The sequence below is a fragment of the Carassius carassius genome, chromosome 30, assembly GCF_963082965.1.
Source record: "Carassius carassius chromosome 30, fCarCar2.1, whole genome shotgun sequence".
In the NCBI taxonomy this organism is placed as follows: domain Eukaryota; kingdom Metazoa; phylum Chordata; class Actinopteri; order Cypriniformes; family Cyprinidae; genus Carassius; species Carassius carassius.
In genome coordinates this window covers 11,733,605-11,761,463 of record NC_081784.1, presented here as the reverse complement: position 1 = coordinate 11,761,463, position 27,859 = coordinate 11,733,605, and the positions used below count along the sequence as shown (strand labels likewise).

The 27,859-nt window shown below is 35.4% G+C and overlaps 2 protein-coding genes across 2 annotated transcripts; one reads left to right on the top strand and one right to left on the bottom strand.

Moving 5' to 3' along the window:
- The first annotated feature begins 16,114 nt into the window (after positions 1-16,114).
- On the top strand, positions 16,115-18,734 carry LOC132110633 (CUE domain-containing protein 2-like). The gene is made up of 9 exons (XM_059517385.1): positions 16,115-16,286; positions 16,897-16,971; positions 17,070-17,213; positions 17,344-17,405; positions 17,506-17,630; positions 17,716-17,886; positions 18,265-18,329; positions 18,414-18,474; positions 18,559-18,734. The coding sequence occupies exons 2-9, from the start codon at positions 16,898-16,900 to the stop codon at positions 18,703-18,705; spliced, it is 849 nt and encodes a 282-aa protein (XP_059373368.1). The 5' UTR covers positions 16,115-16,286; position 16,897; the 3' UTR covers positions 18,706-18,734.
- Positions 18,735-19,310: 576 nt separating this feature from the next.
- LOC132110632 (hypoxia-inducible factor 1-alpha inhibitor) lies at positions 19,311-26,968 on the bottom strand. Its single transcript, XM_059517384.1, has 9 exons — positions 26,523-26,968; positions 24,983-25,233; positions 24,648-24,796; positions 24,050-24,195; positions 23,381-23,487; positions 21,959-22,022; positions 21,754-21,864; positions 21,199-21,291; positions 19,311-19,541 (listed from the first exon to the last, which is right to left on the bottom strand). The coding sequence occupies exons 1-8, from the start codon at positions 26,748-26,750 to the stop codon at positions 21,235-21,237; spliced, it is 1,113 nt and encodes a 370-aa protein (XP_059373367.1). The 5' UTR covers positions 26,751-26,968; the 3' UTR covers positions 19,311-19,541; positions 21,199-21,234.
- Positions 26,969-27,859: the final 891 nt, after the last annotated feature.

Sequence of the window (27,859 nt, the reverse complement as noted above, 5' to 3'; positions counted from 1 at the left end):
TAAATCATTTTTGCTTTAGCTGTTGGGTAAACAAGTGAACAATTAATCAGATTGAAATAGCATTCAAAAGTTTGCGGTCAGTAAGATTTTGTATGTTGCTGAAAGAAGCAATGTTCAAGGCTGCATTTAATCAATCAAAAATACAGTAATATACAGTAATACTGTGAAATATTATTAGTTTAAAATAACCGTTTTCGAAGAAATTATTAATAATGATTGCGTAATATTATATATTTTATAAGAAATGTAAATATGTATTCTAAGGTCACAGGTATTTTTTCATAAATATAAGCAAGTTGTCAAATTTTTACGTAAATTAATTTTAGTATATTTATTATTTATAGATTTTTTATAGAATATTTTCATAACTTTTATTCTATTTGAATTTATGTTGACAAGTGTAGAAAACATATACAATAAAAAGCTGTTGTTTTATATATATATATATATATATATATATATATATATATAATGTTTTAATGCTTAACATTTGTTGTAAAGCCTTGAGGCTATTTAAGGTTCCCATTGTTAAGGTTCCCAACAACTTGCCCCATAAAGTGTGACGACAAGCCCTACAACTGTGGCATGCTTTCACAAAAGGTCAATGTGTGTGTGTTCTGTGGTGTGTTTTTTTTTTTCCAGGGCAATGCTGGAAATAGCTCTTGTAGCCTTTATGATATGTGTCCATGCAGAAACTGATTTTCAAAAATAAATCATCCATCAGGAATATTCACAGAGAAAAACTAAAAAAAAAGTTATTTCTTTAGTTCGACACTATGGACCAAATTCAACAATACAAATGTTCTTTGAGATACAGAAAACACTACACTAATTTAATATTTAAAATGTTTTAGACCTCCATGCACACTATTCAAAAACATGTGCATATGTGGGACAGGTGAGGGTAAGGAGGTACATGTAACTCCCGATGGAGAGAGCGAGAAAAGGCTCCTATCTCAGCCCTGCTTCACTGTTACCTGAGGAACACCACTGAAGTCAATAAAAGCTCTCTTGTGTCTGTCAGAGCTCTTTCACTGCTCTCTTTGATGGCCCATGCTCACAGATGACCTTGATCCCACTCTTACTCCACTGCTCATAAACACTCACCACACAGTCCCGCTCTCAGCCGCTTAACAGCCCACACATGACAAACAAAGCTAAATAACACATGGGCATAGCTTTGAATGTGAAGTGCCATTTTCTTTGGTAGCCGTTTGTCTGCTCGGCCCCTTTGGGTAGGAGTCGTCTTTACCTGTGTCTGGAAATTACAGCATGGTAAGCATGGTAAATCAGCATTAACCATTTTACACAGTGGGCAGACAAGAAAACACAACAATATTTTTTAACATGGAAAATATGTTGTTATTGTTTGTTTGTGCACTTTTCAAAATGCATTGCTTGTGTGTTAGTCCAAAAATGCTTTATTCGTAAGATTCCAATTTAAAAAAAAGAAAGAAAAGAAATTGAATCAAGAATGAAACTTATCTAATTTGCGCCATTCCCATGACTTAGACTTCAGTTCAAGATATTGTCTGAGGACCATGTCTGCTTTAAAATAACTTGTTTTCTTTGCTTTTGTTCATCAAAATGCTGAGGAAGGCTGAGTTGGAGAGGTACCGATCTCCAGAGTGAGCGGTGGGTATAAATGACCTCCTCACTGGCTCCTGAGGAACACTCAAAGAAGTGAGTCTCGTCTCAAGCACATAAAATGTTATTGCGTGCTCAGTGGAGCTCTAACCAGGGCACCAACAATAGCCATCACCACTAAAGAGCTTTTTGGCTCCAGTGGGGAGCTAATGAAACTAAAAGGAAACGATGATTCAGAACTGTTTCAGGGCAAAGGCCTCTTTGGAGGTAACAGATGACAAATTTGCCATCTGAATGCCCTTATTATTTTTAGAAAAATTAACATAGATTTTAGTTTGCAAAATAAGTAGTTTTAATAATACAATTCATCTGAAATACATTTTTCATCAGAAAAATGTTGGTTAACTAAGTAAATCAATAGCAAAGATTAAAAAAAGAAAGATTGCATACTACATCACTGCAAATGCACTTCCTGGAAACAACTCTTAATGGCTTCCTCAATTTAACAAACCCACCAAATATATCACATATCAAAACATCAGATATTTTTAGACTGAATCTCGAAATCTCTGGCATATTAATATGTACTGCATCTTAATACTTAAATTCCAACTCTACAGCAATCCTCTAAAGGATACAAAACATTGAAAATCAACAGTGAATTAAAAAAGCTCAATATATCTTGCATTAAAAACAATATAGAGTCATGATAATTTTGACACAAGAGCTTAAAACACAGTGTTTCACACTTCTCATTTACACTCCCAAATCACTATGTGTGATAAACAATATACTGACATAGATGCAAACATCCAAAATCATCATTAAAAACTGATTCCTCAATGAATAAAGCATTATCAATAGCCCAAATTTATGAGCAGAGAGTGAATTACAGTTCTATCATCACCTTTTAATAAAAACCATAAAGTGTAGCAACTAGGGCTGGGATAAACGATTATTTTTTAAACGATTAATCTAGCGATTATTTTTCCGATGCATCGCTTAATCTAACGATTAATTTTTCAGACCGGTTTGATTTCGATTATCTCCCCATTAATTGACTACTAACAATTTATACAGGTTGATTTACATATCTGAATGAAAAAAACATCAATTCCTTAACATTGCAATATATGTTTATTACTCTTAAAATTACAAAATAAAAGACTGAGTAAGAATGCATTACTTTGCACTTGTATAGAGACAGCATTCAATAAAACCTTGAAACCTTGAAAACACATAGCTTACTTAAACAAGCTTACTGAACACATAGGGCCTAGCTTACTGAAAAAAGAAGTTCTTTCAGATGAAAATAACAACAACTTGATGTCTAGTATTCAATAAAAAAGGTCACCCAAAATACTTGTTTAGAGCAATTGAAAGAATACAGTATGTAAATGTAAACTTGAGGGCTTTAAGCTAATACAGAGAGTGCTTTTACAAAAAAAAAAAAAAAAATTAACAGTGGGAGCCAGCAGCCTGTCATGGAGAAAAAAATCTCCGAATGCTCCACGTGAAACTTTGGCGTTCAGCCCTTTTTCTATCGTGTCTAATGATTTTGGTTAATATGCACAAGGGAGGGAGAGAGCAAGAAGCGCTGCTGTAGTTTGAAGACTGAGTGCGCGAGCGCTCGTGAAACTTTGGTGTTTCGCCCTTTTTCTATCGTGTTTAATGATTTTGATTAATATGCACAAGGGAGGGAGAGAGCAAGAAGCGCTCGTGTTGTTTGAAGACTGTGAGTGCGCGCGCAGCCGGGGCTCTCTCTCGTACGCGCCCTGTCACTGTCACTCACCGATCAAATAAGGCTTTGACAGCCGCCAAAAAAAAGATCAATGCAGAAAAACCCCTGGATTGGTTATATAACGTTGGACAGAATGTTGATCCGGCCATCGCGTATATTCAGTGCACATAAGGTAAACGTTTTGCAAACGTTTTTTTAGAGAAATAAAAACAGGTCGACGAATCGATGCGCATATTTTGCGTCGACGTATTTTTTGCGTCGACGTCATCGATGACCTCGACGCGTTGTCCCAGCCCTAGTAGCAACTCATCCACAGCATATTTAAGTATAAGTGCATGACTTATACAACAAGCATACACACACTCAAGTGTTACAGAGTGTTATTGCTATGTTCATCGCTGTAATTTCCCAACTGCTGGCCGCTGATTGCCTTTCAGCCCAGAGGTGAATATTACATGCTCACTTTGCACCTAAGATCAGACATGCTGTGCGTCTTCCCCTCCAACTCTGCAAAACTCTGCAAACATAGTACAAACTACACCTCATTCACCTCAGACAACCACATCTGTGAGCAGAAAAGATAAACATGTATATTCGTGCAATATGTCTGAGTGTAACTTTATATTCTATGCAATTAGAGCTTTTATAAAATGTTATTTCAAATAAAATGATTTACACTATTGTTCAATAGTTTGGGGTAAGATTTTACTTTTTTTTTTTTTTTAAGAAATTTTTTTCACCAAAGACGCATTAAATTGATCAAAAATGACAGTGATTGATCAATACAGATTCTTATGTAAAAAAAAAATATATATATATATATATATATATTTCTATTTCAAATAATTCTTTTGAACTTTCTATTCATCAAAGAATTCTTGGAAAAAAGTATCACCTAGTAACACTTAGTCCTATCATGCAAACAGCAGCACAGTTTTTTTACAACATTGATAATAATACAAAATGTTTATTAAGCATCAAATCATCATATAAGAATGAGTTCTAAAGACACTGAAGACTGGAGAAATGGCTGCCGAAAATTCAGCTTTGTCATCACAGCAATAAATTAGATTTTAAAATATATTACAATTGAAAATCATTTTGAAATGTAGGCCACAAATACTGTTTTTACTGTTTTTCAAATAAATGCACCCTGGTGAGCATGAGAGTCTTCTTTTAAAAACATTTTTAAAAATGTATTGACCGCGAACTAAATGAAATCACATATTAGTATGTTCTTCTGGTTGAAAAGAAATTGTTTGATTTGTTGTTGGTTTATGTACACATACTTACATTGCATCTCATCATTTTGCTCCATGGGAGCCTTATTTTTGTTAAAAGTAGTTACTTTAAAAAACACTTCAAGACCCCATGCATTCTGTTGTTTTGATCAGGCTGTGCTGATGGCAGACCTAATGGTGTTACTTCAATTAACCAATAACTATGAACATTTCAGGAGCACGTTATTTCCTGTTAAATCATGTTAAACTGACAACCCTATATGTAAGTGACAACTTTAACCATCAACATTTGTAAAACATTTTGAAACAGACACAATAGAAGACCGGTATTAAGACTTCCATTTATGTCATTTAACTCCAGGACAAATAAGAGCAACAATCACTTCTCCTTCAGTGTGAGTTGAATGCATTAGAACGCAGTCAATGTGGCTGAGAGGTGTTTTGTGTATTCACAGGCAGCGGAGGACTTAACCCTGCTATAGAGGGGTGAGAATACAATAGCTAAGGCACCAGGGGTCTGAAACTATACACTTTAATAAAGTCACCAAAGGCTAAATGAGGAGCTGCTATCGCACTCACGTTACCAACAACAAGGGCCGCACTATGCCTCAAGGGGTTTTGTTTTCCACAAATATGCTAAGCTAATGCAGACCCAAAAACACAGAAACCTGATCACAACTCAAGGCTAAGGTTGTTCGGGTTTTAGCTGGTGTAGAGTGGTTTTGTACAAGCAACACCAAAGAGCTTAGTTGTGGACCTTGAGCTTTTTAAACATGAAAAAACAAAAACAAGCAGCTCGACTCTGCTCTTAGCTCAGCGTCGATGGCCTTGCTGATCTGTGTTGGCGCTGGGTGGCACGCTACCTGATGGCTATCCCCAGGCCTGTGTTTGAGTGGTAAATAAATGGTTATCTAGTGTGGTTTTTGTCGTTTCTGGTTTGGTGCCAGTAACATCCCTCCCAGCCACCTGTCTTTAGATAGAGATAGAGAGAAAGAGAAATAGAGAGCGGGAGCAGGGTGAGGGAGAGAAGCAAACTTTGGAGAGTCTCTCTTATGGGCCTCCCATTTGGACACGGGAGAGGTCGTAACCTCCCTCTTTATTTTTCCCAAGGCTGTTGGGCTAATGAAGTAACAACAAACTGGGCCGGCGGCTAATTTGGAGTGGCATTTCCTGGCCCCTCTTGGCCCAAGGAGATGTGATTCATTTTCTCTTATCAGTGCTTCAGTCATGTGGCTTTCCGCATGGACGCTGTCTCCCCCCATCGCTGTCTCCCCCCATCACTGTCCTAATGGAAACTCCGTTAATGTCATTAATCTGCCGACTAGGACATGCACTAAACACACATCAGCCTGTTTGTACCAGAAAATACCAGAGGGCGAAATACGGAGAAATAACAATAAGAGAATTCGATCATCTTTATTTGTTTGTGCAGCATCCATTTTTAGGAGACAAGTGGGTTCACGAGTCACGTTTGGTGCTCTACAGTTTAACCTGAGGGGAAAAAAAACATCAGATAAGGTAAAACACAGACTATTTTTTTTATATAACCATGGTTTTAGTATAATTTTCTAATTCCAACGGATATAGAATTCCTTAAAGCAGGGGTTCCCAAATGAATTTATAAATTTTTTTTGTCAGCAAAACCCCTTTAAATTTAAAACTCTTGAAGAACTCTGGGATTTTACATTCAAATTTCAAAAATGTAACAAACCAAACGGTGTATTCTTTACAAGAAATAACACTACAAGTTACGATACAACTGTCTACATCTCAAATGATTCCGTTTCAAATGTCCGAACCCTTAAGATTTTTACGTGACAAATCCCTAAGCTTTTATTTTGGCAGAATATTGGTGAAATTCTGTAAAATTCTGTCAATTATGTGAATGTAAATGTAAGTAAAGTCAACATACTGTAGCACACATTGTTTTCCCAAATGCACGTTAAAAAAATGTTTGGAAAACCTTGCCTTTTAAGAATAGATCACCAAAGTTTTATCATCATTTAGTCACCATGATGTTGTTCCAAACTTTTAGGACTAACATTCTTCCTATGGAACTCAAACAAACTAATTTTGAGAAATATGTCTGCCATTTAATGAAATTTGCTGGATACAAAAAAAAACACTGGACCCTACTGACTTCATTGTATAGGAAACATAAAATATTAATAAAAATAAAAAAAAATCACTCATTCATTTATTTTTTCTTTTAAATATCTTCTTTTGTGGTCCACAGAAGAAAGCAAGTCACACAGCAATATGAATGTAAGTTCATAACGAAAGAACTTAAATTTTGGGGCGAACTATCCATTCGACTACCTTCCAATTCATCTCCTTCAAAGTTCTTCACAGTCATGTTTGACTCACGCACACAAAGAGGAACGCTCCCTCCCCTGGTTGTATTAAAACAGAGGGCTCACTTAATGCCACCTTAAATGACGAGCCAGGTGACTTGCCAAGGCCGCTCTAATTAAGAGGCTTCATTCACACATTCCCTAAACTCCATGAATGGACACTCTAAGACTGACATGTCATATAGTTCCATTCATCGCGAGCAAAAACACAAGGGGGAGCAGAGCTCCGCAGGGAGGGATGGGTAACCGAGGGGACATTTTCTTTTGTGTGGCTCTAAGCTTCTGGGGCCAAATGCCAGCGGGCTAACCCCTGTGCTGTCTGCCCATGTGTTTCTCTTTCCTCCAAAACGGAGTAATTAGGAAGATCTTAATGGGTTTCCAGGTTTATTAGTGGCCAAGAAAAGCTTCAAATGTCACTTTAATTAAAGGGGATTCCACAGACAGCTTGTGTGGCAATGTCAACCGCTCGAAAAATCCTTGTTTGGGCAGGAGAAGTAGAACGGGCCAAGTCTCGAATGCACACAAAGAAATGTGAAGTGCTAAATGGCAGCTGTCTAGACGTGTGGTCTGAGACAAAATAGATTATTTGACCTTGACCAAACATTAAACTGACAGCGATTATCGCTTGAGAAATGCCACACATGCGTATACGAGTCCCTTCCTTTCATACCAGCGGCGGCAATCCGACTCCCCAAAAACAGTCCCATTGAAAACACACCCTCCCAAAATTATTTTGGGGGATGAATTTATTCCTGGCGTATCCTAAACTCGTCCATGCAAGATATAAAATCCTAGATTATTTCTTGCTTGGTTAACCTGCATCCGGTCGCCTCTTTCACAAAACCACTCTAATGTTGCCATTAGTTATGCTTCTGTGGTGGCCAAAAGATGAATCCCGAGGTCTCCACATTCAATAAATGTGTACATGAATGGTGGAGGAAGATAAAATATATCTCCAAGATAGAGAAGGGGCCAGTTCATTGCTGGAACGTCAGAGGGGGAGATAATTAAATCAATATGAAAATGACATGGGCTCCACTGAAAATCGGAAGCATGTAAAAGCCTCTCCAATCTGCCTCTTTCACCTTGAGGAAGCTTCCATAATTATTTTTGAGGAAAACAAAAAAAATGGCAACATGGAGACATAGGAACATTTTGGGGGGCAAATACAATGTTACATTGCTTACAAATTTATACTGACCTTGTAATGTAACAATGTGCATGTGTGTGTCTGTGTGTCTATACAAGCATGCAGACAATACATTAAATAAAGATTTCATAAAGGTCAATTAAAAAATATATGATTAATTTAATAATGTAATAAATAAAATGATTTATGTCTGTATTACATTATTATTTACATGTCCAATCTACAGTAGTATACAAAAATGGTGTAGAAAACTATTTTCCTCAGGAATTGCTAGTAAATTACAAAGACAAATGGAAAGACAACTGGCAAGTAGCGTATTAAACATGAAATTTTCAAGTAGAATATTATTGTAAAGTTATGTTTTATTTACTTAAAAAAAAAAAGCTTTTTAATACAGTAGATCTCAGATACAAGTGAAAAAAAGCTAAAAAATAACCTTTATTTTATAGCACAGATGTGGAAACACACAAACCAGAAGCCTGGAAAGTTGATCTGGTAGGCTAACTGGCCATGGGGAAAAGACTGTATGTGTGTCAAGGGATTGTCTGTGGTAGATAAGCGACAGGAAATTGTAATCCCTTTTTTTATTATTATTATTTGCCAATCTACAGCAACAAAACACTTAAACGGGCGTAAACTTCAGAACACACCAAAGACACAGTATCATGGAGCTAAACTAATTCATACATTCTATATTAGGATGACAAAATCTTTAATTATGGGAACACAAAGCTAGGATAAAATTATATAATTTTCCCCCAAAATTGACACTTTTATAGTAAACAAAAATGAATTAATGAAATCACATTATCTGCAGAAAATATACAGAGCTTCACCACGAGTTAAAGACAAATACAAAAAAAGAAAAATGACTACCGTTGTTGTATCATTTGAAAATGAAAATGGGGGGTTTAGAGTAGAAAGCACCCTGCAATTTTTTTGCAAAGCGCAGAGCAAAGCGAATTGCATCTGGTGGCAGCAAAGCGAAACAGCAAGCTTTATTTTCTTCAGACAGTAATGCTAGCGTACCTTTGGCACAGAAAGCCAGGGTCTCTCATAGCTCACTCGGGGCAACTCAGTCAATGGAACAAAGTTAGAAGAATGGAATACAGTCTCTGAACAAACCGCACACATTGGCGAGAGAGCGAGCAGACCAGGGCTGGAATTCCACTCGCTGTGCAAGATGAGCAATATGGTGACAGGCAAGAGTGGCACAGGGCCCTTACACTGAAGCCATGCATGTTTTCCTGAAATAACCTGTATTTTCATAAGCAAGACAATCTTTACAGAGGTCAGGTGAACCCTGTAGTCACCTGTGCATCCAGCTGCAAAGGTCTGGCTGAGCTTAATCTAATTGTGAAAGGTGTATTTTGCCGTGCATTTTTGTGCTGAAAAAATATGTGCCGCATTTACAATGATAATAAACAAAGGAGCAAAAAATCTAATCCAATTATGGCAACTCAAACTGTGCAGAGACAGCCAAGAGCTATTAATAAAGTAACTGTTAAAGTGTCAATAATTGTTGTAACAATGAAATCCTTGTCAATATCTTATTGAAGTGAAAAATTGTCCCAACAGAAATCAGATGCCTGTTTGAGCTAAACTTTACAAAAGGCTCAGAGATATCACTTGACAAAGTATGCAAGCACCATTTTCTATTTCAAAAATAAAACAGGTAATAATTAAATAAAGTTAAAAATAAAGCCACTTTGTGAGAAATAAAGCCACAATTAACAAATATTCCCAGAAGGTTGAAATATAAACTTACATTTATAAGAAATTACCTTGCAATTGGGAAATTTATAGTTACAATTGAGATATAAGCTCACGCTTACACAAAATAAAGTCACAATTCCAAGCTATAGGCTAAAGTTGCAATTATGTCACAGTTGTGATATAAAGTCACATTTACAAAAGGTTACAGTTGTGAGATAGAAAGTAGGCATACTTGGATAAAATTGCAATTACAAGAAAAAAAAGTTGCAGTTGCAAAAATGTCAAATTTACAAATGACAATTTTATAATTTTTTTTTTAACTCTAATGACTTCATTACAAACAGTGAGCGACAACATACAAACTTTTTCAGTAACTAGGCTGAAAAAAGGGATGATTTCAATTCCACAGCTAAATATTCATGAATGAACTATCCCAAAATGACACATATTTCATTCTTCTGGCCTTAGACTTGAATCCCTTCAGCATACGTACAGCGATGGCAGCACTTTAGTATATGAATAAATGCAGATGAAGGTTGAGTAGGAATTCCCTCCAGTGGCACAGACATCATGTTTTGACACGGCACTAATGTCAAGATAAGATGAAGAATCACTTCAAGGTGCTCTCTGACACAAGATAAATGGCAGTTGACCTGAAGACACCTGAAGGTGAAGAGCCTTGTGGCACTGTGGCAAAACATTTCCTGTCTGTCTTGAGAGACACAACACCTTCGGGCCATTTTAGATACAGGCACATCTCATCTTCGAAAACTTTGAGATAAGGCTGAATGAACGAGCCTGTCTGTCTGTGCATATATTTAAGTCTATCACATCTGTTATTTATGACGTTAATGCCTCAACATAAAAATCATGACATAAAATACAACAAATGCCTAAATAAAGAAGGATTAAAGTTAGGTTTGTTGGCTTCTTGAATTCATCACATAAACATATAAAGTATATTGTTAAAACTTGTCAAAAATCTCACAATTTAAAAATTATTAAAAAAAAAGAAAGAAAAAAAAAGACATCTCTCTTCAGATTTTGGTTTGGGTGACAAAAACAACATCTCCTCTCAAAACAGAGTCTGATGGAGAAAACCCGTATACGCTCAAAGTTACTCGACTGCATGAACGCATGCCCAATTCTGCTACATTATTCTCTGAGCCACGTAAGTGATCAAACCTGATGACAGTCTCAGTCTGAGGAAGAGACAGAGCCTACAAAAGGGAAAGTGACAGGCCCTTCTACAACAGATGTTTCTACCGAGGGGAGTCTACTCTCCACTGAGCAGGACATGGACACTTTTTCAAAAACACAGAGGGGTATTAACACATAAAAAGCAAAGTACCGTTGCCAAAGTTTGTACAAAAAGGCAAGCAAGAAATCACTGAAGAGCAATCTTAAAGGGACAGTTCACCAAAAGATTTAAATTCTGTCATCATTCACGAACCCTCTTTTCATTCCAAACCTGTGTGACCTTCTTTCTTACATGGAAAACAAAAGATGATGGTATTTTTTCCCCCTGGCACAGCCATGGTCACCACTCACTTTCATTATATGGAAAAGAGAAGCTTGAACATTCTTCCAAACGACTCGTTTTCTGTTTTACATAAATTTAAAGTCATACAGGTTTGGAACTACATGAAGTGAGTGAATACTGATAGAATTTTCTCTTTGGGCTGAACTATCCCTTTAAATTCTTCCACAAAGAGCGTTTGCTTCTATTGATCCACAATCCAGAGAAGAGCCTCAATATTGAAGGGAAACAAAACACATTAGAAAGGCCATTTGTCAGAAATGTTGCTCTCCAAATCTATCATGAAAAGAAACATTTTCCCACTGTAAACCATAACACACGACTGTTCTTCATTTCCAACAGATCAATGTTAATATGCAGGGGGTCCTGAAGATGGATTGCGGACACACTTTAACCAGTTAAGTGCTGGGGTCATATCACAAAGTATGAGCCAGAAACAAGGTCTTCATTTGATATGAAGCAATTCATACATCATAAGCCATAAGATCTGTCATATATAGATGCTGTAGCATGCATATACACTGTACACTCGATTCCAGAGGAGATTTTCAGAAGAGAAGAGACGACTTCACTGTAGGACAAGCAGACCTTTGTGATAAATGGAAAGCTACTTAATAAAGTAGAAAATATGCTGCTTTGCACAAGCTAAATGGTCGTGGCTTAACTAATAAATATAATTTCAGAATCAACAAATTCAGACATGCTCATTTACCATGAGTCAAGCGGTCTATTCAAGCATTTAAACTCATCTACATTAGAGTAGGACAAGACCCACTGCACAAAACCGCATTACACCTCTGGTTCACAGCGGGTCTTAGGGAGCAGTGGCCAGTCTGGTGCCCATTTCCTTGAGACAGGATCTAAGCAGGAGCCAGACGGGAAGGCAAGCATTGCCTTGCAGGAGTCCGGATAAGCCAGCTCTGATGGCTTGATACAGCTCCAGACCCCCAAGCCTGATACCCTGGCCACAGAAGCGGGTCTAAATAATGTTTGTAATGCCTGCAGAATGCATGCTACTGTTTGAAATTGAGTTTCCTGCTACTAGTCTTTCATAAAGATAAGTGTCAGAGATCATCACCCGGCAAAACACAAGTTTGAATGCACAATAATACTAATTTATAAAAGATAATAAAATTAACAATAAACTACATGGTACTGTACTTTACAATTTGTGCATATATATATATATATATATATATATATATATATATATATATATATATATATATATATATATATATATATATATATTTATTTAAAAAAAACTGTATCAGATTTTTTCCCTCCCATTTAAGTGTTAATGGAAAGCAGTTTCATGCGCTATGACTATGTGATTAAATTCTATTCATTTATTTCACCATTTGTGGATTAGGAGGCAAATTGTGAAAAGCTTGAAAAAGCTCATTAATAAAACTCGGTGGCTTCAAAAGCACAATAGATTTGTTACATTTTTAACATATCTGTGAGATGAAAACAAAAATCTGTTGATTTGATTTTGGCACTTGGGTAATTCAATTCAGATCATCTAATATATAATAATACACATTCACTTCAAAGTATAATAAAGTTAATAAAAAATGTGAAATCGCTGTGCCTGAACTGTGAATCAAATATTAATAAAATAATTAGAGATGTGTTCCGATAGACAGCTTCTGGTATTATTGTCTAAAGTTGGGGAAAGGTTATTAATTTGGCAGTAAATTTATTCGTACTTTGTTTGGCTCCTCTAACGAAGGAGAGGAAATTGCAAAGCGGAGATCAAGTCTTCCTCCATTGTGTCTGATCAAATGGAAATCTTTCTCTTTTAACGAAATATCCACATTGTGTATCCTGGCCTTCCATTGCTGAACGACATGCTTGAGCATACCATTAACTATGAGTGAAAACCTTTTAACTGCTCTTTAATATTTTAATTTCTAATGTTTTAGATGTAGTTATTCATTTATAACATACAAATGAGATAATAAAATTATAAAATATTTAAAAACTAAAAGTGTGTCTGTGTAAAATCTGTGTATTTTTAGAAAGACAAAAAAAATGTAAAAAGATTTATCCTGATATACAAAAAAAAAAAAACAATAATATAGGTGTCATCAAAAGACATTGTCTATACAAACTACCAAATTAATCTTTTCAAAACAGAGTGAAACTATTTTTAGAGGGAAACCCAAAATAAACTTTCCAAACTAAATGCATAACACAGATTTTCACAATACAGCTGTAAGTTTTTGATTTCTCATCTGGTTTCTGAGCGCACAGAGCAACAACCGGGTGTGTTTTACAAACATCCAGAACATTTTAACATATGTAAATGCATTGCGCTTCATACAGTATGTTAAAGCTATGTTATGGGATGTGCTTCATGACACAGTGGTCCCTGCAGGTTCAGTACAGGGTCTCTGTGGCCCACCTTGAGCTCAAGGGTTCTGGCACACTGGCAGATGGGACACACCGTGCCTTCAACTGGAAAATAGTTCTCTAGTGCCAGTAATGGCAAATGAGAGAATGCAAATCAAGACTAGGCCAACTATAACAGTGCCTCCCTCCAGTACCAGTATGAATGTTTAAAACATAAACTAGTACAACCTAATGTTTTGTCTTTTACAAAATTAATTAATTTTCTAGATCCATAATTCAAAAAGCATTTTTACATTAACAGGAAAAAAAATTAATTATATAATGCTAAATAAATTATATCCATTCATTTAATACGCAATATTATATTAAATTAATCATTAAAAGATGTTTCTGTACGAAAATCAGCTAAATTCTATTTCTAGATGCAATACAAAACAAACATGCAGAAACTAGAAAATAACCATTTTGCTGTAAACCCCATAAAAACTAAATGCGATACTGTTGAGAAAAGTATTTTTTTATTTTCCGATCTATGAACAGCTTCAGTCGGTGTTTCAGGGTAACGATGCAAAAGTGCATCATGACTCAATGCAGCCACCTAGTGTTCACACCGTGAATCTCACCAAACATTTTCAATATATCTCCAAATCTATATCAAAATTTATGCCTCAAACTAAGGAAATATTTCAAATCCAATTTTTTTTTTTTTTTTAAACTATTAATTTATTGCAATTTTGTTGTATGTTACCATTTACTTTTTACTGTTTCATGAAATGTTTTTTTTTATTTAAAGTGACAATTAGCCTCTTTATTTACTTCCCATCACCCAATAAAAACACAAATGTACTGCTTTAATTCACCTCTAGAGCATGTAACTTACATCATGATCTTACCCTACAGCCTTTTTTTCCTGTGAATAAGTCATATGCATTTATAATTAAGAATGCATATTATCTGATGCATATTAAAAGCTAGCATCTACTATCCATACGATTAGGCTGTGTTTTTGTCGTCAGCTTCATTAACAAGTCCAGGATTAAGTCTAAATAAATATATACACTGCTATATTCTTATTATATACTTGCTGTGTAAGGAATAGTGATGGGTTTCATTAATGCACTCAGTTTGTAAGACAATTCTACATGTCACTGAACCGAGAGGGTTAAACGTCTTCTCCTAGACTCATTATCAGCCTCATGTACTGTATTTCCCATACTAATAATGAAACAGTGCAACTGAATAAAACACACACTCGATAAAGCATTAATTACGCAACGCTAAACATCTATGAAACCAATTTGTAATCAGGAGGTGTGACAGCATACACTAGTGTAATAACATTGGAGCTCTATTTGCCCCTTATACTGTATGTCCGCTAACAGATGCTGATGTATGTGTGGAAGGGTCTTATAAAAGATCAGTAAAACTCCACAGACAGTACTTGCTATTAGAGACGGATCAATAATGGATTTATTTTGATTTATTTGTTGATATTCTTAATCAGTATTTGGTCTACCGGTAAGTGACATCCTTTGCTAGATCGTATTTGACAGAAAACAACAGTTTCACAGGTAAAGTAGCTAATTCATTGTATTATTTGCATACATTTCTCAATTCACATTACAGATATTAATTCTCAACTGAGAGACCCATAGCATTTTGACCTAAAAGAGCTCAAAACAGAGAAAAATTATTTCCCATGTACAACCACAAAAATGTAAAAGACAAAATTATTATAGTAGTAATTAATTATGCAAGCAATAAAAACAAATGTAAATAAAAATAAACTATTTATAATAGTTTATGCACAATAATGATGAGGACAATAATAATACTATTAAAGCAGTAGTTATGCTAGCAAAAAAAAAACAAGTGTGTATATATCTGTAAATAAAAATATTTCTAATGCAAGTTTTTTAAATTTATTAATTTATATAAAAAATATATTATTATTTATATAACATATTTGGTTTATTATTATTATTATACATAAAATATCCATCATATATTTTATTTACATTTTTATTAATGTAGTCTGATTTTAATTTATTATTCTGACAAATGTACTGTAGAAATAAAACTATCACAAATTGCATTTTTATCTGACTGACTTAAAATTGTTCAATCTCTACTTGCAATTTGATGACGATAAAAACGTGTTTATTTGTGAATGAGATGATGACAAAACAAATGTTCCATTAAAATATATCACAACAACAATTTAGTAATCACAGTAATCATAACAAATTAGTCAATTATTGCAGCACAAAACAGGTAGGGTCACATTTGAACTCCAGGCGTAAATCTGTACTATGACACTGAATGCTAAATAAACTGTATCATACAGCAGAACAGTGAATAAAGAGAATAAAATGCCTTTGTAACTCTATAAATGCAATCAAAACAGTGACACGCGGGTGTGTTTACATTAAAGAGGACGTGACGTCAAATGTTTTGAACCTCGGCGACCGCGCGCAGGGCTAGTGAATTAGCTAAACAGTTTACGATTTATTGCCAGCTTGCCAACACAAGTAATACATTTTTACGAGCTGAGTTTTGTTTTATTTTTATTCTTTTAGCTGTGTGGTTTGATCCAAAGGTGAGATGAACATCTAAAGGCCTTTGCGCATGTTATAAGACTATGCTAGTTAGCCATCGGCTACCAACTGAGCATAGATAAACAAACCATGACATCGGAATCAAATGACATGAATCAAATGCTTCTGTATGAATGCATATCATTTGTCCACCGTGTTTATAAAATGTTAACTATAAGATTTAATGTACAATCGTATGATTAAACGCAGAAATAATGTGTAGAGATGCGTGCAAGCGTTGCCGTTTTGCAAACGTTTTCCAACAAATGTAATACAATTATTTGGTAAAGTTAATTTAAAGAAGTGCACTGAACCCCGTATCCACGTCGAAGCACGCAAAACAAAAATCAGTTTTTGGACTATTTAGGCCTTGCATAAAAAAAACGTTTTAACTTTTTTTAACTTTTGAGAACCAAATGATACAGACTCTTAACCTTCACTTTGATGTCATTTGATGTTGAGCACAATCTCCAGCATTCTGCCAGTTATTTAGCATCGTGTTTGTTTTCTGAAACATACCTGCATTAAAGCGTCTCGTATGGTTCTCTAATAAATTGTAATGTCTTCTTTGTTATCGCTTCACCTTTATAATCCGACTAACGTTACATGAAGGATGGATCTTCAAAAAATAATCCACCACGCTCTGCACGACTTCATTTCTTCATATATTCCTCACGCGGATCTGAGGTGAGGGCGTGTCACTTCATACATTAAATTAAAGTTTATTTTTTCTCCTCAATCATGAAAATATACCGGTGACGTGTTTTTATTTTTATTTTGATTAGTACGCTAGATGATGTGATTTTGTCCTACATCACTGGGGTGCTAGAAGATTTGGGATTTCAAGAAAGTGTGGAGGAGAACTTTGATGTAGAGGTGTTTGTTGAAATGTTGGAGGCCTACATTCCTGGTTTCTCAGATATTGACAGGTAACTGTGGGCTGATGTATCTCAAGTTTTGTCCTACTGAGATTTACAATTTTTTTATTTTCAATTTGTATTAAAATTGTATCATATTTTCATGCATTTTTGACTGTTATTAATTTTTTTTTTCTTATAGTGTCAAAGTCTGTGAGATGATGTTTAATCTGGCATCAAAGATGGCCTCAGCCCGGGATACAGGTCATTTTCCTTTCATAAAATTGCATTTTTTATTATATTGTATTAGATGCATTTGTTTTGTAAAATAAAAAAAAAGAAATATGATTTTTGTCTGTCAAAGAATCTGGAGAGATGAAAATAGAGGAAATTAAATTTCCCCTCTCAGAAAGCTCTTCTTTAATCCATGGAGGTTCAAGAGAAAAGACACACAACTTCACACTACAGGCAGAGGGAGCCACAGCTAAGGTAATGGGCCTTTCAAGCACATTCACAATGTACCAGATCAGATGCTGGTTGCCAAGTGAATAAGTGTTTGGAAATGTGTTTTCAGGTTACTGAATCATCTTGGGACCAACAGGAGCAACATCTTCTTGAAATGTTTCCTAAATGCAGTGTGACTGAGGCCAGAAGTGCATTGTCGATTGCTAAAGGAGACATGGAGGAAGCTGTTCGTCTCATTATTGAAGGAGATGTCCAGCTTAAGTGCTCAATGTCTCTCGATGTAAGTTCAATTTGTAGCTTTTTCAAAGTAATTTAACATCATAAAACTTTAATTATAGATAAAATGATCTATAAATAGTTTTTTTTGCCCTTTGTCTCTTAACTATTATTCAAGATTAATGTTTTTTATATATTTGAAAGGTATTATAGGGATATTTTGTTGCAAATCAGTTCAGTGGTGATAAATAAAACTGTTAAAAAATATTTTTTGTTAATTGAAATGAGGCTAAAATAACATAAATATTCGAAAAACTTAGTTTTAAATTTTTTTAAAGAAAATGAAATGTTTAGTCATATATTTGTTAAAAGAAAAAAGTTTAAGTATTAGATATAGATAATACTAAAATAACACTGATGCCTTAAAGTTGTATGTTTTCAGGCAAACCAAGGGAAGACGGTTTCTGCTGAAGTTGATCAGAAACTTAAAGCAAGCATTTTAGAAAAGTGAGTTTTTACCTTGATCTCTCTTTTTATATTGGATATCACTGCCAGCTGAGAAAAAGCTTAATCAAATGTTTGGACCCGCAGGTACATGCTGGTTGATAGTGAAGAAGACAAGAAAGTGCACAGACCAGTCACTCCAAAAGAAGTATGTTTTCAGTGATCACATTATATAACATTGATGAATTAAGTAGATATTAATTCTTTTCACTTCCTATATGGTCATCTGCAGGCTCCTAAGAAACTGGTGCGCTATCACGGCAGTCAGGTGGTCACCACAAAGGGAGAGCGTTACCATCTAGTCAAGAAAGAAGAACCGGATGACATGAAGAAGACTTCTGTTAGTCTCAAACCAGCACACAAATATCGCTTTCATTGATAAAAGGCATTTTGCTGATGGACCATTCAGAGTCAGCCCTCCATGTTTTTGATATTTGTGTCTGGTTATCTGTGACTGGAAACAAATGTTTTAGTTTTTATTTAAATGTATCTTGGTCCAAATGTGTGTCCATTTACATAGATGGTGCTGGAGGTTTTGTTTCTTGGGAGTTTTGATGTTTGAATTGACTTGCAGATCTGTGTAATCTCCCAGCGAGTCCTTATCTTACTCTATTTTTTTTTTTTTAACTACTTTTTACTAAAACCTTAAGCTATACCTACAAACATGGTGTTTACATATGACATACATAATTTTACTGAAAGTCATTGACATGTTCTGCAAAGTGGTTGTTTTGTTATAAAATCAACCAGTTATGATTATTTTCGGTGGCAGGAAACGGTTGAACAACAGTGTTTGCATTTTGCATTACGTTTATTTTCATATACAGAAATAAAAGAAACTATAGAATAGCAGGGTCTGTGTGACAGTTGATTTGAGATGTAGTTCACTAACAATGTCTGCCTGTTCATTCGGGATTCAGCTCCACATATACACTGGACAAGCTTTGGATAGACCAAAGCTTCATCTGCATATTTTCTAGTTACTTTTCTTCTATATTTATTGTGCAATTGCTTTGCATAGATTTAAAAATATATGTGCTTTGTGTTCACTATTAACAATTGCATGGTCATATCCACATTACACCAGTATTTAAGATTTGTTTGTGCTTGATGTACTCCATTTACATGTAAACCATGTTGTCTTTGCCACAGAATCGCTCTATCCGCTGTCAACATTAGCGGTCACCTCCACCCACCACCACCATGACCCTGAAACTGAAGTGCAGTGATTAGATTCAAATAAATATTAACATTAATTTTCAAGGACTGGTGTTTTTGAGAATAACTAGTAAATAATTGTTTTATGAATGTTGTCATTCCTCAATTGTCTACTTTAAATGCTTTTAAACTAAAAGCGGTTTTGAAACCGATTTTTCTACCTTTAAGTACACTAAAGAGAATAATGAGGTTGTGTTTAAAGAATGAATTAATTTTAGTGTGGAGGAATATACACATCTAAAGACACAAAGGTGAGAAAAAAGACAACATGTTTTCCTTTAAATACTAGAACAGACAAAACCACTTTAAGCCACTCAGAAACCAGTACTGAGAACTACAGAAATCTAAAGATCATGCAGATAGTCTGAAGTAACAGGTTCCGTTCTCTTACATTTTACACAACTTGGATCACAATCTAAAGCACGTTAAACAATACTAGAACATGTGTTAAATAATTCTTTTAAAGACAAAAGACATGTCTGTGAAAGGCCAAACACTTAAATAATCTTGTCCAAATTTTATATTCCTATGTAATATTTGTAAGAATGCCTGTAACTAGAGTTATGATTAATTTCATATTGTGTGTTCGTGATGATATGACTACTATAATTGATGGTAAAGTCAGCTAATACACGTCCATGATATACCAATAGGTGTATGTAATGAAGAAAACTTTGAAACACTGTATATTCATTAAAGAATTAAAGTGGCCATTTGTGTTGTTTGCTTTCTTCCCTGAGCAAAAGTGGAAAAACAGATACATTGCATCTTAAAAGCCCTCATTTTAACAACAAAAAAAAATGAACAGGATAAAACCAAAGAGTTTAACTGCATTTTCAAAGACTTAAATCTAGACCAAACCATTCCAAATCTTTTATTTCCTTTCAATTCATGGAGACAGCTAACACTTGGCAAGTGTAGTTCATTCCAAGTTACAATCCATACAGAAATGGTACCACAAAATGTTTCATTGAAAAATATAACACAGAGAAACTAAAACATTTGCCTTATAGTACACTTACCTAAAAAAAAAAGTGAGTCAAATACCAAAGGATAAGAAATCCTTTGTTGTAAAAACATATTGTGGCTGACCATTGTATTCTGCATTACCTCTATCATAACAGAAACAAGGTTAAGCCATGAGATCAAATTCAAAAGCAAACACACAAAAAAAAAACATCATAAAATGATGGTAGTATCAACAGTTTAAAACCGTCAATGAGCTCCTCTGTGGATATGCTCGAGGCACTCTGCCAGTTTCACTGCACGGACTCTGAACCACAGGAGTTAAATCGTGACATATGGCACCTTCTTTGTCCCAACATGGGACAAAACCTGACAACAGGCGCTCTGGGTGGTGCAAAAGTGCTTTACAGTCTCTGCTAATGCATTAGTCTATTTTTTAGCATGTAATGCTGCACACATACGAATTTAAGGACTTGTTAAGGAGAGATCAACTCAAGATTCCTCACCAGTGGTTTTCCTCTTAACACCAACACAGAACTAGCTATAATGGGTCAAGAAAATGAAAGCAGACAAAAGGCAGGAGTCTTTATACTTCCAAAATACTGCCATGCACTGGCAACAGTCTGTTTCAACAGCCTGAATGTACACACAAGCATATACTCATATCCACACATACATATAAACAGACCTTAGCAGCACACTAAAGAGAGTTCAGCTCAGGCCTTTAACTCAGTCCATGATCATATCTGCCCTTGATCATCATGTTCAGCAACGGACCAACCTGTTGAAAACAGGGATTTAAAAAAAAATAATCTTTAATACCTCATTAGAATATGAGAAGCAAAATGACTTACAGTATGTTTTATCGTGACATTTTTTTAAAACAATATTTAATAATAAAAAAACAAAAACAAAAAAACCTGCCAGGTATGACCTTAAAAGTTTAAGAATTCAAGCTCAAATTTAATTGTAGAAAGGCGAATTAGGACGTTTTAAGACTTGCAGAAACCCTGTCTTTGAACAAACATACATTAAACAATTAAAGTAGTGGAAGAAGAAAAAGGTCACAGTCAAATGTAGGCATGCACAATTATATTCAGGTTTAAAGCAGGTTAGCCACAAATATACGTGTAATTGGGTTATTGTCAAGGTCAAAATACACAGGGAATTCCTTAATGCATTATTCATATCTGAGGACCTAAAAACGGAAAAGGCTTTGATTGACTGTTCTACTTCTCTGTACCTCATGCGGGTCCCTCAAGGCCTCTCCCAACATCTTCTCTATGTTCCTCATTATGGCCACCTTCTGATGAGCTTTCAAAGGGTACTCTATCCTCTTTGGAGTGGGTGCCCCCTGGAAATATTTTGTACAATATTGGTTGATTGGTGCTAAGATATATCATGTTTACAAATAAGACAGTGGATGAGATGGTGCTGCAAAAGCATACCTTGTACCAGAAGTTTACTGTGAGGGTCACTCCTCCATTCAACAGGGACTCAATGTGATGCCACCTTTATCAAATGAAAAATGCATACATTTATCATTTAAGATCATTTCATAAACCAATACAGTATTATGCAAAAGTTTGGGGGTCATTAAGATATAATTAAAAATATATATATATTTAACACTTATTCAGCAAGAAAATGTTATTTTGAACTCTTTATTCATCAAAGAATCCTGAAAAAAGAAAGAAAAAAATGTTTCTTGAACACCAAATCATCATATTAGAATGATTTCTGCAGGATTTCTGGAGTAAAGGTGCTGAAAATTCAGCTTTGCCATAACAGGAAAAAACAATTTTAAATAGACATTTCATAGAATTTCTATTCTTATTGTAATTCATAATTAAATTAATGCAACCTAAGTGAGCATAAACCTCCCTCAAAAACATTTTTTTAAATCTTACTGACCCAAACCTTTAAACAGTAGGGGACAACAATATATTTTATGAATTTCAATAATTGACTTTTAAATATGTTCACTCATTTTTGGATTGCTTTATCATTCCTTAATCATATAAAAATGCATTTAGATCGAAATATTCTAAAACAATTCTAAAATGAATGAACACTTTTTTTTTTTTACATACAATAACATTCCTTTGCTATTTATGTTTAAAACAATTTAGATAAGAGCACCATGCCTGCAGGAAAGTCAAACTGAAAAACCATTCAAATCCCACACCGGACATTCCTTGCACACCTGCCAAATTGTGATGGTTCTCTTAACACAGTGTGCACTTAACACATATAAACTGCACTTTTACACAGCTAATGAAAACCTGCTAGGAAAGTTTTTGAGAGACTTGAACCATTACATGGCAACAAGCTTCACTTTTGAAAAGTGTGCCTGATTTTAAGTACATATGCAGCATGATGCCCCTGTGCACCACTCTTTGTCCATGTGTCAGAGTAGAGTTCAGATATACACACACAAGGAAACTCTGAGAACGTTCGGAAAACAGTACAACATTCTGGTGTTCACTCTCTAATTCAAACGGAGAGGTGTTCACACTCAGGCAGCCATGAGGAAAAAGGATGGACTGTAGAATTACACAGCTGGTTGGCATCATTTTGCCCTCCAGTGACTAGGGGGAGCAAGGAGTTGGAAGACGAAGCCGTCATGGTTGAGTCACTCTCACAGGCTTGAAACTAAGTCAGCAGCCCACGGAGGAAGAGAGCCAGAGGCCTGCTGAATATTCCTAACAGGTTTTCCCAAGCACTCATCCTGTTTGCCTTTAGTTGGTCAAACAGATAGTTCCGTATCAAACTCCACATTTGGTTGAGCCAGACTGGCAAAATTACACATTTCATCTTAAAGTAATCACTGTGACCAATCTTTTCCATGTATTTGAAAGCAATCTTACCAGTACATTGGGATGTATAAGACATCACCTGGTCCCACAACAGCCTCATATCCAACAGCATTTGTGAAATTAGGAAACTTGTCATAATCTGGATTTTCAAAATCGACCTATGAATGCAAAAAAAAAAAATATCTTATTGTTAGTCTTAAAGAGTATGAAAAACGTTTTTCAGCCAATGGTTCTCAAACCTTTCATACCAAAAACAACATTTGTACAACATTCAGTCTAGAGGCCATTTGGGTATCCCAGCAACATAGAGAGAAGAACTGCAGATTAATATTTGTGAAGTGTTGGTGCTAACTTGAGATCTGTAAAAAATGTTTTCTGGGACCTAGTTTAAATCAAATACAATTATCAGCATATTTTCTGGCATCTCTGTTTGTTTAATGTTTTTGCATTCACTGCCCTCAACTCAGCCCACTCATGGTAGAGGAGTGGAAAAAGTCATGTGACAAACTGATGAACATAATATTTAGCTTTTTTTGTTAATATTATTAACTTGAACATTAGTTTTTCATGCTGTATTGCTGAAGTACAAAGTAGGCTATGCAATAGATTACTAGACACAATACAGCAAAAAGATTTTTAGAGCAGACTAAACTTCTGGGGTAATCACACATACCAAAAATTGAGAACTGCTGGTCTAGAGTTTTATCAAACATACAATACCTGACTCTGTCTGTCACATGGGTGATGAACTGGGTAAGGATAGAGGCAGTCAAACTGGTCTGGAGGAAACAGGATGCATCTCTTATGTCCTTTGATTTGTGCAAAGAAATTCTGCTGCTCATCATAGTGTGCTGGTGTCACATTACCTGGTGAGACGTTTGGAGAGGATAAACGAACACAAAAAATTAGATGGTTACTGCACCATCTTAAATGTAGACAATTTTCAAGTAGTAGTAGATGTATAATTTTATTTAATGCCATGTCAGCACCTGAGGGCTTTTTTGAAGGCAAAAGCTTAATTACAAAAATACAAATAACAAACACAATAAAACCAAGGAAATAAATAAACACTGTGCAAGTAATATTATACAAGACTTTTTAATTAACATAATAAAAATTCTCTTCAGGTAAAATGTTACTGAATAAGTGAACTAACTTCATAAAAGAGCTTTCTACTGGCATTAAAACCGGCATAGTCAAAAAAAAAAAAAAAAAGGGATATGTTTGACAATTTTCAAGAGGGAAAAGCCAATCAATATATTTTAACTAATCAGGCCAATAAATTATATAGAGAATAAGTTGCACTGAAACTGTATACCTTCCATGCCTATGAGCAGCAAATTTGAGGTCAGCGGTCCCCAGTTTCGTTTAGCTTGCTGTTTGTTAATCCAGTTCCAATTGAATCCAAGGAAATCCACCACTATTTTTCGGCCAACTGTATCATTCAGAGTTTGTTGCAAGTACACTCTACAAATTACACAGCAATGTCATTTCACATGTTAAAAATGTCAAAAATTAAATCTAACTTCAAAATGCAATTCTACCTCTCAGAATTTTTGAAAAAAGACAGAGCAACCATCTTTGTTTTTATGGCAAACAGTTACAAATTAATGTGCCTTCACTTTAAAAAATAAATAAATAAATAAAATTAACCTTTCTTTTCCACCTTGTTTCTCTGTTTGATGCATCTTGTCCACAAACTCAGAAAATTTCATCTCTATTCGACGAGATTTGGGCACAAAGTCCTGAAAGTTTGCCATCTTCTTCTCGTCATAATACAAGAATTTGTGATTTTCTGCTATGTAAACAGAGAAGTCCCCATTTCCAATGTTCTCTTGCAAGTAGGGTATGTCCCATTTTAGAGCTGGATATACTAAACTGGTGTCTGTTAATACAACAGGCTCCTACAAAAGAAAAAGAAAAATTTAATTAAAAACTACTTAGATTAATCAGTCAGACATAATGGTTTTAAAAACAACAGATATATAATATATATGAATGCTATTTTTTGGTGAGTCATTCTTAGTTTCTCTTCATCATTCTGTAAGCGCAATCACCTTTAACTTTGCTGCATGTTTCCTGCAGACCCAAACACACTATCACACTCATGGTTGCATTCAAACGCAAAGTTTTAGACAACAGCTTAAATACTACATTAAACCGAACCGCAAAAATAAGGTCCGAGTCGTGCAGCCACAGCGACCCCTCCAAGGCTCGCCGTTTATTTGACAGAATTATCCTGATGCAGCAGCATAAAAAAAGTGACAAGTGCTACGTGACCAGAAGAACGTAGACTGTTCCAGCACGCGCATTGAACAATCCACGCTCTCGCGCTCCGCTGCAGCTACACCAGACGACCGCTAACTTACAGGAACAAACCTATTACTATTACTATTTTATACATATATATATAGATAACATTCTTAAAAATAAAATTAGACTTCATTCATTCTAAAAGAATTCTAACGATTGCTGTCTCACAGGAGACAGCAATCAACACAACATGAACAACGTGCTTCGACTGATCTCATTACAGCCCACTACCACATTAGTTTCTGTGTACAGATTAAGACTTTGATTATACTTTAATTTATAAGATAAGATATTTTTCTACTTTGTTTTAATACTTTTCCTTTCGGTTTGGTTCAGGAACCACTCCCTCCCTAGGCCGTGTAAAAACACTATAAAATGTTTATACGTCTGATCTATCATTAAATAATAGAAATAAATGCTATAGATATTATAACATCTAGTTAAAACGTTAACAAACTGCTTTAGGAAATGCACTACATTACGAAATCTAACTGAGATAATGTACCGTGAACTTTTCACTTTATGCAGAAATTATAAATATCGAACCGTTTACTAATTTACTAACTAATCTACATTGAAAACATAACTTAAAATGGCAGTTACAAACCGAACTATGTTGTAACTAAGGGATAAACTTATTTATAACTGATCAAATTTGTCTGCTTAAAGGATCTCTGTCAAACACATTAAGAAGTTTCAGCAATAATCCCAGCACGATCTATGTTTTGTCCTATTAGACAAAGGTGTTTAATAGCCTGCTGTTTGAGTTTGGTTAAATCAGCTTTTCATTTTTAGTGCACCTTGCACCCATCCGAACGAATCTCCAGTCATCTATCACAATCAAAAAAGATGCAGAATTTTGCAAACATGTTAACGTTACCTCGTTATTGATGAGGACCTCGGCACGCGGATCTGTATAGGATAGCCGCGGTATCTGTCGGGTTGGAAAAGTATACTGTCGAAGCTGCGACTCATTCCAGCCTGTGTCGCGAAGATCCGTGAAGGCAGCGGCGGCGGCGGCGGCGGCGGCAGCGGCGGCGGCGGCGGCGGCGGCGGCAGCTCCATCGGTCTCTGCTGGGTCCGCCTCAGCCACGGTCGCGGCTGCCATGTCCTCTAAGTGCGCCAGAGGATTGCTGTTACTTCACAGTAAAGTCGCACGAGGGTGTACGGCACAGCCGTTAAGCAGAGAGAAGAGCAGCGAGCGCGAGAACCGCGAACAGCGAACAGCCGAACAGAGCAACCCTCGGAGTCATACAAGCAGCATGATGAAAACAGACAAACCCTCGACGCTTTCTTAACACCCACCGGAAGTGTTTTTTTTTTTTTTAATTTTTTTTCAAAATACAAGTCTTTAAACCCTGGGACGCTGGTCTTTATAAATGAGTGGGAGGGTGAGCAATAAGAACGAAAGACACCAGCACAGCTCACAAAACTATGAACTTTTTAGTAGGCAAGACAACACAGCTGATTGGGTAAAAAAACAACTAATAACCACACTTCCTCAGTTGATTGATCACAGTACATTAAGCCAATCGTTTTGTATTAAAAAATATTAAATGTGTTTGAATATGCAAATGAGCACCATATAATTAAATTTAAGCCTACGCTCATTTCCATACTTTCCAAAACAGAAATCTGAACAGGTTCAAAATTCTTGTTTCAATTCACATGCTAATTATAATATTAAAACACTTTTAACACTCCAAAAAATCTGAAAAGTCCTCTAAAAAAAAGCCAGAGTGCGGATTGAACAGTAGATGGGGATATTGGACAACTGACTGCTTTTCGTGGTCGGCCATAAGGGGCTAAGAATATTCTAGTAGATTCATTCTAGTTACCCGAATGTGTTTTTATTATCGCACTATGCATCACATGAATAGAAATGCTTTCTGATTAGGCAACAGAAAAAAAACATCTAAGTCAAGATACAGCACTAGAACATAATACCACCTGGATTACTTGGAACCTTCAGAAACACTAGCAGGCCCAAATATGCTAGCACTAGTGTAAATAAACCCCAAAATTTTGAATCCAGGTAATGTGATGAAGCCTGGATGCCTTACAAAGATATTTTGAAAAACACATAATCCGTGATCCGACATTTTCCGTTGAACACAAATATTTTGGAAAGTGTTTTGCATAGCCTACTTGAGTAAATTATGACATACTTTTCAGAATTAAATGAACTGTACCTTTAAGAGTAGGCCTACCTGTAAC